At 40.5% G+C, this 13,440-nt stretch overlaps 1 protein-coding gene across 1 annotated transcript; it reads left to right on the forward strand.

The window, feature by feature from the left end:
• The first annotated feature begins 2,706 nt into the window (after nucleotides 1–2,706).
• Nucleotides 2,707–6,287, forward strand: LOC145811893 (uncharacterized). The gene is made up of 9 exons (XM_082907579.1): nucleotides 2,707–3,392; nucleotides 3,468–4,572; nucleotides 4,670–4,699; nucleotides 4,789–5,045; nucleotides 5,185–5,322; nucleotides 5,402–5,491; nucleotides 5,589–5,675; nucleotides 5,771–6,112; nucleotides 6,213–6,287. Exons 2-9 carry the CDS (start codon nucleotides 4,269–4,271, stop codon nucleotides 6,285–6,287), a joined length of 1,323 nt encoding a protein of 440 aa, XP_082763705.1. The 5' UTR covers nucleotides 2,707–3,392; nucleotides 3,468–4,268.
• The last annotated feature ends 7,153 nt before the right edge of the window (nucleotides 6,288–13,440 follow it).

Genomic DNA, 13,440 nt, shown 5'->3' on the forward strand with positions numbered 1-13,440 from the left:
TAGTAGTTTCAGCTAGTCAAACATTAAAAATATATTATTTTTGGTATTTTTTAGTTACTTGTGTTGAGTTTACGAACTTAAGAACGAAATAAATTAAACTAATACTTTAATTGTTTAAATCGTCTCAAATTATATTGGTGTTTAAGAAGATTCAATTACAAATAACCATGAGACAAACTCAATTATAAAGTTTTAATAATAATATAAACTCAATTATAAAGTCATGAAGTTTTATCTTTAACTAATGGGGGTGTTTTTAACCACGGAAAGTCAGTGGAGGTCTGAAAAAACTTTACTAACGAAATAAAATTTTGACAATGGGGGTTTGATATCATACACATGTAATGGTTCGATTACAAATTTAAATTGCAAATGTTTAAATAAGTCATAAAAATATTTAAGAGAAAATAAAAAAAATACAAAAAAAAAAAAAAACAGGATTTTAACCCTTATAATAAAATAAATCTTAAATTTTTAATTTAATTAATTTAAACCTTAAATAGGAATTTTAGACATTTCGTTAATTTGCCAAATAGGATGTCGAGTGAATATTTATGTGTAGGTATTATATTTAGAGTTACTTTGGTGAGATATTCTTGTGGATGTGTACAGATGATGGATAAGAGTTGGATTGATTTGCCAAATAGGATGTCGAGTGAATACATTAATGGGATTGATGAATTCCTTGTGTTTGCCTACACCAATAGGGTTGAAGGTTCGATGATCAGTTGTCCGTGTAGGAAGTGTGAGAATCGATACTATTTTGTACGAGATGGTGTACAGGAGCATCTGATTTTGAATGGTTTTTTTAAAAAATACAAACATTGGATTAATCATGGGGAATCTTACATATCTCTGCATAGTAATCGAGAGAATGAAACATTAGCTAATTTAGACATTGGAGATGATATGATTGGAATGATACAAGGGGCTATGGGAAATCCACATGCCGGTACAAGTGTTGAGGATGATGAACCACAGGGGCCTGATCCCCGTGCATCTGAACCCCAGCTCGGTCCAAATGCAGAGACTGCAAAGTATTTCAAACTTCTTCAAGATGCACAAAGTGAATTGTATCCGGGTTGTCAGAAGTTCACATCTTTGTCATCCATTGTTCGACTTCTACATTTGAAGGTGCTTAATCAGTGGACGGACAAGTCTGTTGACATGTTGCTTGAGTTATTGAATGAGGTGTTTCCGTTGGGTGTGAAACTCCCGGACTCATATTATAAAGCTCAAAAGGTCACAACAGATTTGGGCTTCACGTATGAGACGTGGGATGCATGTCCCAACAGTTGCATGTTGTTTCGAAACGAGGACGCCAATCTTGATAAATGTGTCATATGCAACAGTTCTAGATGGAAATCAAATGGTGATGGTGGTTCAAATGGTCCTAACACAAGTGGCAAACAAGTAGCTGCAAAACAGATGAGGTATTTTCCTTTAAAGTCAAGGTTGCAGAGGTTGTTTATGTCATCCAAGACGGCCAAGTTAATGAGATGGCATGCAGAGGAACGAACTGATGATGGTGTCTTCAGGCATCCTGCTGACTCCCTTGCATGGAAAGATTTTGACCGTCGGAATATTGACTTTAGTAATGATTGCCGAAGTGTAAGGCTTGGCTTAGCATCTGATGGTTTTAACCCATTCAGGACGATGAACATAGTTCATAGCACTTGGCCTGTTGTGCTCATTCCATACAACTTGCCGCCATGGATGTGCATGAAGCAACCATTTCTAATTTTATCTGTGCTTATTGACGGCCCGAAAGGACCTGGTGACAAGATTGATGTTTATATGCAACCGTTGATTGAGGAGTTGAAAGAACTATGGAATGAAGGTGTGTCAACATTTGATGCATCAACAAATCAAATGTTTCAAATGCATGCAGCTTTACTGTGGACAATTAGTGATTTTCCTGCATACGCAAACTTGTCAGGATGGAGCACTAAAGGAGAATATGCATGTCCTTGTTGCAATAAGGAAACTACATCGTGTTGGTTGAAACATAGTAGGAAACAATCATACTTGGGTCATCGCAGATTTTTACCTACTGGCCATAAATTCCGGAAGGATAAAGTATCATTTGATGGTAGTCGGGAAGTCAGACTCAAACCAAAATTGTTGTCTGGAACTGAGATGTTGCTACAATTAGAATCTGAGGGTATTTTAACCCAATACAATAGGGATGACCTTAAGGAGAGGCATAGGAGACAGGTAGAGAAGGAGAAAGCTGGACATCGCACCCATAGTTGGAAGAAAAAGAGTATCTTTTATGAATTGCCATATTGGGAGCACAATCTAATAAGACACAACCTCGATGTGATGCATATAGAGAAGAATGTTTGTGACAATGTGTTGTGGACAATATTAGGGGTTGCAGGAAAATCGAAGGATGGTGTTAATGCTCGGCGTGATTTACAAGATATGAATATTAGAAAACCCCTACATTTGCAGTTAAGAGGGTCGAATAAAGCCTATTTACCACCAGCACAATTCACGATGACCAAGGATGAGAAAGATTTGTTCTTGAAAGTGTTAAAGGAAGTAAGAGTTCCCGACGGGTATTCATCCAATATATCACGTCGTGTGCGTTTACATGATAAAAGCATTGGGGGTCTTAAGAGCCACGATAGTTATATTCTGATGCAACAACTTATTCCATTGGCTATTCGCAGATCGTTACCGAAGAATGTAATTGAACCCTTGATTGAATTGAGCAATTTCTTTAGACAATTGTGTTCGAAAGTGAATCGTGCGACGGGTTTGCAATATATTAAAGATCGTATCGCTGTAACACTTTGTCATCTAGAGAAAATATTTCCTCCGAGTTTTTTTGATATAATGGAGCACTTGCCTATACATCTAGCTGATGAAGCGTTATTGGGTGGAGCGATTCAGTTTCGATGGATGTATCCAATTGAGAGGTATCTTCTTACTTTGAAGCAATACGTGCGTAATAGAGCTCGTCCTGAAAGATCAATTGCTAAAGGATATCTTATGGAAGAATGCATGAATTTTTGTGCACAATATCTCAGTGATGTGGAAACCAAATCTAGTCGACCCGTGAGGAACTATAGTGGTGCTGATAATTTGGGTCATGCTACTGGTGAAAACACAAGCTTTTATCTTGATAATACTTCTTGGGTACAAGCTCATCGGTACATCTTATGCAATACAAGCGCGGTTCAACCATTCATAAAGTAGGTTAAGTCACTCACTCAATATTTTATTATGTTTTATTGAATTTTCAACTAAAATTTTTGTATGGCTAAAATTTCAATCTACACAGCAAACACCTTGAAGTACTTAAGCTCAAAATGCCTCGTGTCGACGATCATCAACTTCGGCGTGAACATTTTGAAACTTTTCACATTTGGTTCAAGGAACATGTATGTATTTAACTCTATAGATTCTAGTTACTTAAGTCGATCTACATTTTAAATTTTACATTTCGTGTTAAATAGGTCCAAACTTTGCGAAGGACTACTGATGTCATACTTTCTGAAGAGATTATTCTATTGGCAAATGGTCCTCATAACCTGGCAAGGAGGTTCAACGGGTATATACTGAATGGGTTTCGGTATCGAGTAAAGGCCATGGATGATCGTCGAGCCACACAAAATTGTGGTGTAGCTTTGAAGGCAGATACCATAAGTTATGCTAGTCGAAAAGACAAGAATCCTCGTCTGGGGTCTGTGTACTATTATGGACAATTGACAGATATTGTTGAGATTCGATATTCCAATGAGAAGAAACATGTGTTGTTTAAGTGTGATTGGATTGACAACATTCACGGAAAGAAAGAAGATGTCTTCAATTTCACGTTGGTGAACTTCAATCATTTGTTGTACCGAGATGATCGAATTACCAATGAACCTTTCATCTTGGCGTCCCAAGCAGAGCAAGTTTGGTATGTTGCAGACCCGTTACAACCAGACTGGCAAGTCGTGGTGAAGATGTCTCAAAGAGGTTTATTTGATATGAGTTCAACTGATCCACAAATCGAGCCATACATGAGCCAACAATTGGAAGAAAATATAATGCTTCGTGATGAAGAAGTTGGTTGGGTGAGGGAAGCCGCAGAAGGGGAAACAGTTGATGTTCAAATAGGCTGATATGTAATCAACATTAGTAATTCAATTAAGGCCAAGGTTGTAGTTAATCATCAATTTCTTAATTTACTTTGTCTTTGTAATTGTATTAGTTCAATTCATGTCATATTATAGTTGATGACAAACCATTGTCTATGTTTCTAATGTCAATTAATGTTATATTGCTTGCAGATTATTATGGGAAGGAAGAGGAAGCCTGATCATCCCCGGCGCATGATGTCTGATGTGCTACATAACAGGACATCAGTAGCACCACCATTAGAGGAGGCATCACATCGGCCAGCATCGGAGGGGCCATTAGTGCCACCACCATCTGAGGGCCCATTACCACCGTATCGACCACCATCAGTGGCACCACAGCAGCTACCATGTACTCGGCCTCCACGCCTACCATCGGTGCGTCCACCATCAATGGCACCACAGCAGCTATCATCATCAGCTTATGAGCCATCCGCAGGTATTTAAATTTGCTTTGATTTGCATGAAAATTATTTACACATACATTTATTTATGCTCATTATATATAACTTGTTTATTCTCATTGTATTTTGCAGACCCTTCGACTTCTTCACAGCCCACATCAGGTTTATTTGATATGATTTGTATTCACATTATTTAAATTTGCATTTGGTTGTTACCATTGCATATTGTTTATTATTATTGTATATCGCAGGTCATGTTAGTTCTTCATCAACCTCGACTAGGCGTGGTAGAGGATGTGCCAAGGGCATTAAAGAGTGGGGTACTGGTAAAAAGCTGCACATACAATTTGATGGAAATTACTGCCCAATAGGGGATAACGTGGCCAAGTTAACTACTCAACTTGGCATTATTGTCCAGAATGGTAACATTGTTCCTCTTACTTTTGTTGACTGGAACAGTGTGCCTGATGATATTGTTGATGCTATCTGGAAGGATGTGAAGATAAAAGTATATTTTTGTCCACAAATTCGAATTCCAAATTTGTGTTATACTTAGCCTTAAACTTTGTGTTTTATAGGACAATTTGAATATATGTCCAGAGGAGTACAAGCCAATCTGCATGAAAAACTGCAACAGCATATGGAAGGATCACAAGAACAAGCTTAAGGCTAAGTATTTCAAGCCTAGAAGCTCTGATCCTAATCTGAAGGATGATGTTCCCATGAACGTTGTGCCAAGCCAGTGGGAACAACTTGTAGAGTATTGGCGTACTTCCGATGCTGAGGTATACAATTACGTTATATTTATGATATGTAAACATACAAATCATATTTACATACTTACATTTGTTGAACTTGTTATAGAAAATTGCAAGTAGGAACGCTAAAAATCGGCGAGCTCACGGCATAGCTCATACCACAGGGCGTACTACTTTCTCTCAGATACGGCATGAGGTTTACATTTTATTGTTTTATTTTTCTATATAAATAAACATTGTATATTTGCAAATTATTTGGATTCTAATTTTCATATTTCTAAAAAAAAATTTAGATGACCAGTAAGGGGGAGTCTACTGATAAGATGAATGTTTGGCTTATGACACGTAGAGTAGATGACCCAGAGGTTATCCAGACCTTGGTAGTTTCCAAACACCTTTGATTGTATTTAAAGTTTATTTTTTGTGTGTCAACCATCTTAATTTCGCGTATACTTGTGTGTCTTATTCAATACAGGATGAGTTTAATCGTCAACTCTCTATGCTACCTGAGGATGGTCGGACTTTGGAGGCTAGGAATGCCATTTTCCATGAGTTGATAGGTCATGACAGACATGGATATTGTCGCACATACGGGAGAATCGTGCCTCGGAGAGTGGTGTATAAGGATGGTGCTGGGCCATCACAGTCAACACCCCATCCATCGACTATTGATCAGATCACGCAGCAGGTTCGTGCTGAGCTAAGGGATGAGTTGAGGGAGGAGCTGCGAGCAGAGTTCTCTACACATTTGCAGCAGATGAGAGCTGAGATGATGGCCCTTGTGTCACAGGGGGCGAGTGTGGATCCCAACAGACAGGTTCCATATAAACATCACAATTATTTGATAGTTCAATTTTCACTCAAGATTATGTATGAAATTCGAATATGATTAACACATTATGCACTGACTAACATAGGTTCCTGATGCATCGAGTGGCCACCGGGCATTTAGGGAATCTGCAGAAGACGAGAATCCATATACACCACTGTAACATGCCCGGGGAGTACCCGCGCACGTTAAACAGTTCGGACTCCCGAGATCTCTTTGATCTCAAGTTTCACGAGTGCAATGTGAAACGTAGACGAGAGTCCAGATTTGAAAACTTTTATTGAAAATCCATTTTATTGCAATTTTGTCAAAAATGGACTGCGTCATCAGATCTCAGAGTCGCCACCTAATATTTTGGGAAATTAGGAAACCCATGACTCGGTGCCAAGGCCACTGTTCGTCGTAACCAAGGATGCTTGGCTCGGAACCTTAGGTATGAGAGGGGAAGGTCAATAATGAGCACCCCCGCTCACCCGATCAAAAGATCGGCCTCTACTAAACCATGATATGACTTTTTATTTTCTTTATATGTTCATGTTCTGATTACTGAATAAATCCTAAAATTTACTATGTGAAGCATACAAGTATAGACTAGTTTGCTCAAATTAGAACAATTCAATTTTATGTTTGTTTTTCGAAAAGGGTTTGAATTTGCCACTTGACAAAGTGGGCTTAAAGTTTGTGAATTTGCCACTACAAAGTGGGCTTAAAACGTACATTTATTGAATTATTCCAATTCAAACAACAAGCCTTCATCCACAGGCATTCATACAGTTTATCACTTAAGCAAATAGCCACATGGTAGGATGCTAAACATAATAAGAAAATCACGCACAAATGAGATGCTAAAGCATAAAAACTCACAAATCGACCGGCGTCCCTCGAACAACTACAAAACAAAGTTAGTAAAATATGCATGATCTTATATACAGAATCCTAATGCAATTCACTCATGTGATGCACTAAAGATTCGGCTTCTAAAATATGGCATGTGAATCATCTCAATAACATGAGGTAGCGCATAGAATCACAGAAGAATTGATTAAATCCACACATGTAAATGTAGCCGAATCTTAATGCATGAGACATAAATGTAAAGTATGGATATGCATGGCATGTCAGATATATATATATATGTACAGTTAGGGAAAGCGATTAAAGAATGGGATAGAAAGAAACGGGATGGGAAATTATTACAATCCTTTAAATATTACAAATCCAAATGAGAGAGAGGAGGGAATAATAAAATAAAATGAAACCTCACAAACACTCAAAAAAAAAAAAAAAAGAAGATAAAGAACATCATCACTGGCACAGTCCACTACTTTTGTCCACTCCTCTTCTTTGGTCCATGCTCCTTTGTTTGTATGTTCTTTTCTCACATCAAGGAGATCTGCCCATGGCACTTAGAAGACAGAGAGAATCAGCCCATGTCTCAATGTGTGCTCTGTGGTCTGTGTGTATGGACTGTGATAGCCGAGAGAGAGAGAGGTTGATGTTGAGAGAGAGAACAATTGGAAGTGTGTGTTGAGTCCGTATCAGTGTGTATCTCTTTCCATTTTCAACACTCAAAAACAGCCGAGAGAGAGAGGAGGGTGAAGTCCCTCCTGTGTGTTTTGCTCAATCACCATCCAATCCCCTGCTGCCCAAAAATCTGTGTGTCTGTGTGAGAGAGTTCAAGTCGGCGGGGTTCTGCCGAGAGAGAGAGAGATAGCTAAAAAATGGTGAGGGACCACATGTGTATGGATCTTCCCCTCTCAAAACCGTGTGTCTGTGTGTCTATCCTGTGTGCCGTGTGATCTCCACGGGTGTGTGTAGTGTGATAGCAGTGGCTGGGTTTGCCGTGTGTGCATGTGTAGTGTGTGGGTGATGAGTGGTGTGTTGAGTGTGTGTGTTAGCCGTGGGTGGTGTGTTTCAGTGAGGTGCCGTGTGTGTATGCCGTGTGTGAATGGTGTGTGTGTGCATGGGTGGTGTGTGGGTGAGTGTGTGAGCTGCTGGGTGTATGGCAGTGATGGGTGTGTGTGTGCCGTGAGTGTGTATCAGTGAAGCTCAGTGTGTGTGTGGTGAAGCATGGATACATATGTGAGTGTGCTGTGTGTGTGTGCCGTGTGTGAGCAGATCAATCCCGTGGGTGTGTGCATGGGAGGTGTATGGGTGCCGTGAGTGAGAGAGAGGTGTGTGTTGTCTGTGTGTATCAATGTGTTGTGTGTGCTGTGTGTGAGCAGATCAATCCCGTGGGTGTGTGCATGGGAGGTGTATGGGTGCCGTGAGTGAGAGAGAGGTGTGTGTTGTCTGTGTGTATCAATGTGTTGTGTGTGCTGTGTGTGTATCAGTGTGTGAGAGAGGTCTGCCTGTGTCTGTGTGTGCCGTGCATGGTGTGTGATGGCAGCGGTGGATGGGTGTGTTGAGTGATGTTGTGCATGTGTGACCTAGGTGTCTGTGGTCTCTCTCTGCCGTGTAGTGTCTCCCCCCTGTTTTTATATCCCAACACCCCCTAAAACTCCATTGATAGTTGCCATGTGAAGAGAGATAGAACTCAATTTTCTATCCTCTTCCGACCCAAGCCCCCGGGAAAGGGAGAGAGAGAGCCAAAAATTCATGTATGTTTCTCCCCTCAAAATGCTGTCCCTCTCCCCCTTCGTCCTTTCTCTTGCTCCTTTTCTTTTTATCATCACCTACCAGCTCCTTTAACAATCATTCTCTACCCACTCTCACCTGCTCTCTTTTCTTTTCTTTTTTATATCACCCACTCCCTCTTTTTCTTATCACCCACGAGACCACCCACTATCTCTTAAAATAATTTATCATTTTTCCCACCCAAAACCTCATCACAATGTCCACTCTGTTCCCCTTTGAATCCAACAAAAACAAAATCCTTTTCCATCCTAAAACCCATTATCCTCATCTGACCCTCTCTTTTTCTTTTCTTTATTTTCTTTTTCATTTTTTATTTTTTGTTTGTTTTTTTTATTATTTTATATAAAAAAAACACCTAAAAATGTGTACACACACATAAAATTAGATAAAAATTATAAAATACTACAAATTGATAAAATATTAGTGATATAAAATAATTTGACCAAAATGGGTGAGGTTTGGGATTAAAGCTTCAATTTGATTTTTCAGCTGAGAAATTCATAGAATGACATGTTCTAATTTTTATCAGCGGGTGGTCAAAAGAAAGTGCCCAAGTCTTAGGGCCGGTCAAAATGGGGTGTCTACAGTTGCCCCTCTTTGACAGAACTCAAAGTCATTTCATGACGTGAGTGAATGTCAAAGCCCAAAGACGACCCTTTTGACGAGGCCGTAAGACTTGGGCAAACAAACAAGATGCAATGCAATGCAAGTGGTTGAACCCGAAGGTTGCCTACGTATCCTTTTACGAGGAATCAAACCAGCGTAGTTCAGGGACAGAATGCAAGTGACATGCTCAAAATGCAGTTTGAAGGTTGGACTTACACGCTTCGCGAAGCCAGTTGTTTGAAAATTCATGATTATGCAATGCAATACCATGCCATGGAGTGATGATAAAGATATGAAGATGACAACAATGAAGAGGCAAGCTTCGTGCAAATGATATGAAATATAACAGGGGATGCATTGCATTAAATGTGCCACAAGATCACATGCAAATGTGTCACGGAGAAAGGGAAGGTTTTAACCATGGAGAACAACAATGGTGTAACCAACAGGCATACCTAACCGTATTTAATACAGAAAGGGGGAAGGTTTTAACCAGAGAAAATGGCAATGGTGCAACCAACAGGCATATCTCAGCGTATTTTATACGGAGAGAGGGAAGGTTTTAACCAGAGAAAATGACAATGGTGTAACCAACAGGCGTATCTCAACGTATTTTATACGAAGAGAGGGAAGGTTTTAACCAATGAGAATGACAATGGTGTAACCAACAGGCGTACCTAACCGTATTTTATACGGAGAGGGGGAAGGTTTTAACCAGAGAAAATGACAATGGTGTAACCAACAGGCGTATCTCAACGTATTTTATACGAAGAGAGGGAAGGTTTTAACCAATGAGAATGACAATGGTATAACCAACAGGCGTATCTCAACGTATTTTATACGAAGAGAGGGAAGGTTTTAACCAATGAGAATGACAATGGTGTAACCAACAGGCGTATCTCAACGTATTTTATACGGAGAGAGGGAAGGTTTTAACCAGAGAAAATGGCAATGGTGTAACCAACAGGCGTATCTCAACGTATTTTATACGGAGAGAGGGAAGGTTTTAACCAGAGAAAATGGCAATGGTGTAACCAACAGGCGTATCTCAACGTATTTTATACGGAGAGAGGGAAGGTTTTAACCAATGAGAATGACAATGGTGTAACCAACAGGCGTACCTAACCGTATTTTATACGGAGAGGGGGAAGGTTTTAACCAAGTAGAAAATGACAATGGTATAACCAACAGGCGTATCTCAACGTATTTTATACGGAGAGAGGGAAGGTTTTAACTAGAGAAAATTGCAATGGTGTAACCAACAGGCGTATCTCAACGTATTTTATATGGAGAGAGGGAAGGTTTTAACCAGAGAAAATGGCAATGGTGTAACCAACAGGCGTATCTCAACGTATTTTATACGGAGAGAGGGAAGGTTTTAACCAGAGAAAATGGCAATGGTGTAACCAACAGGCGTATCTCAACGTATTTTATACGGAGAGAGGGAAGGTTTTAACCAGAGAAAATGGCAATGGTGTAACCAACAAGCGTATCTCAACGTATTTTATACGAAGAGAGGGAAGGTTTTAACCAACGAGAATGACAATGGTGTAACCAACAGGCGTACCTAACCGTATTTTATACGAAGAGGGGGAAGGTTTTAACCAAGTAGAAAATGACAATGGTGTAACCAACAGGCGTATCTCAACGTATTTTATACGAAGAGAGGGAAGGTTTTAACCAAGTAGAAAATGACAATGGTGTAACCAACAGGCGTACCTAACCGTATTTTATACGGAGAGGGGGAAGGTTTTAACCATGTAAACGTCACATCCTAACATGTTTCACGTGAAAGGAGTAAAGGTGGATTTGAAATCCAAACGCGTCTCACGCAAGTGGAAGAAGGTATGGTAGAATGACAAGGGGTAACCTCTACATGTAGAAGCCACCGATGCTGCTTTTCTTCCTGATCATATTCACAACTTTCCCTATTCTCCAACGGGGTGACAGACTAGGTTGGTTCAGTATCCAGAATTGAGGCACATACACGCTACCTCAACCTATGGGGCTGCCATACAGATTTCAAGCCGGGGATACACCCCTGGGTATTTAAACCAGACTTTAGTCTCGGAAATTCCAAACCTTTTGCGTTCTAGGCATCGCCATTCGAACTCTAGTTTCCACCGTCGCAGTTGGTCTCCTAGGAACTCATTGCAATCACAGGCAGGTGACTATACCAGACCATCTGAAGTCGTTCGGGCACGACAAACACCAAAGGAATTGCACCTTCAGAGGATTTAAGGTCTCCTAGACCTTTCTTAGACCATTGAAGTCGTTCGGGCACGACAAACACCAAAGGAATTGCACCTTCAGAGGATTTAAGGTCTCCTAGACCTAGGGAGTGCACAAGATGGTGTGATGCGCAAGATAGCGCGATTAAATTGAAATTGCACAAGACAATGCGAGTGGGGGGTGCACAAGATAGTGCGATGTAGGGATGCACAGATAGTGCGATTGAATTGGATGCACAAGACAGTGCGATGCCCAAGACAGGGCGATTGAATTTGATGATGCACAAGACAGTGCGATGCCCAAGACAGGGCGATTGAATTTGATGATTTATGTGATAGGTGCATGAAGTGAGATTATTGTGCGATAGATGCACAGAATGAAAGAAGGAATTGTATGTTCGAACCAAATACCATATACATATACCATGTATAGACAAAGTACATACAAATACGACAATATACACAGACATGCATATACGGTATACATATATTCGGGGAATATTCTGTTTGCAGCCATCAACGGAAAGATACCGTTACTGAGAAGGCATATTTCGTTTGCTGACGTCAACGCATGTACGCAAAACACGCAAAAAAAGAATGGAAAATAAAAACAAAGTGCATAGACACGGGGGTTCGACCCTCTGATCTCAAGTTTGGCCTTCGAGTCCTCGACCACTGAGCCATGCCACTCTTGTGAGAAAATATTCAAACAAATATATATATATAGGTATACGAGACATATATATACATAAGACCAAAACAAAACAAAAGAAACATTTGTTTGTGGGGTTCGAACCCCTGACCTCGGGCTCAACCTTCCAGCCTTCAACCACTGAGCCAAACCACTGAACCCAAGCCACTCTTGTAACCAAAACGTTCAAACAAATATATATAATACATAGATATACAATATATATACATATATGTACAAATATACAATTCTCCTGCCTCTTTCTCTGTTTTTGTCTCACTCTCTCTTCCGCCATCTTCTTCGAGCGTTGTGTTTGGCGCGCGATTTCAACAATCGCGGCGCCTGACCGACAGGCTATCCAATCGTGCCCCGATTGTCAATGATCATCTCAGCCTTCCTCCCTCTTTGTCTTCTTCTTTGGCTTCATCCTCTTCTTAAGTTGAGGCCTGCGAAAGAGAGAGGCAGAGCAAAAGCCTGCAAACTTTCTCTGCCACCACTCTGCAACCTCTTTCTTTTGCATTATTCTCCTTTGCCATGGCTTCTTCACACGGTTCTCTCACTCTTTTTCCAGACCTGAACGAGTCCACGATAGAGATGACCGATTCTGACTCTCCTGAACCTCAACCACGAGCTCCTCCTCCTTCCCCTGTTTTCAACTTTCCAGCGATGTCAGTTGAACAAATCATGGCGGCACAGTCTGACATCGAAGCAAACTCATATACACTGAGGTCATGTGTAGAGACCGTGACAGCGGTCTCCAACTTGTCCCGTCGACTGCAGAACAGGACGTGTGAAGTACATCGATTGAATGCACAACTTTCTTTACTTCAACATATGTACAAAGATTCTCGAGGGGAAGTTAGCGGCTTGAAGAAACAAATCAAAGAGTTGAAACGACAGGTGACCGTCGCAACTCGTCATGGGACTACCTTTGACGGCCAGCGAGGGATAATCTCCTTCGGAAGCTCTGCCAAGGCCGAGGCAGAGTCTTTAAGAGCTTCGAAGAAGTAAAGATGAAGCGAGGCAGCTGATGGTAAAGTCAGGCAACGAAACTGTGTGCAAATGAAGCTGGTTGTAATCTTCGCCGCCGAGCTACTGCTGAAAAACTGAGAAAATGCTACTCTCTTTTTTTGTTTTTTTTTTTTGTTGTT

Source organism: Camellia sinensis, chromosome 2 (assembly GCF_055761805.1).
Source record: "Camellia sinensis isolate YWXY chromosome 2, ASM5576180v1, whole genome shotgun sequence".
Classification (NCBI taxonomy): domain Eukaryota; kingdom Viridiplantae; phylum Streptophyta; class Magnoliopsida; order Ericales; family Theaceae; genus Camellia; species Camellia sinensis.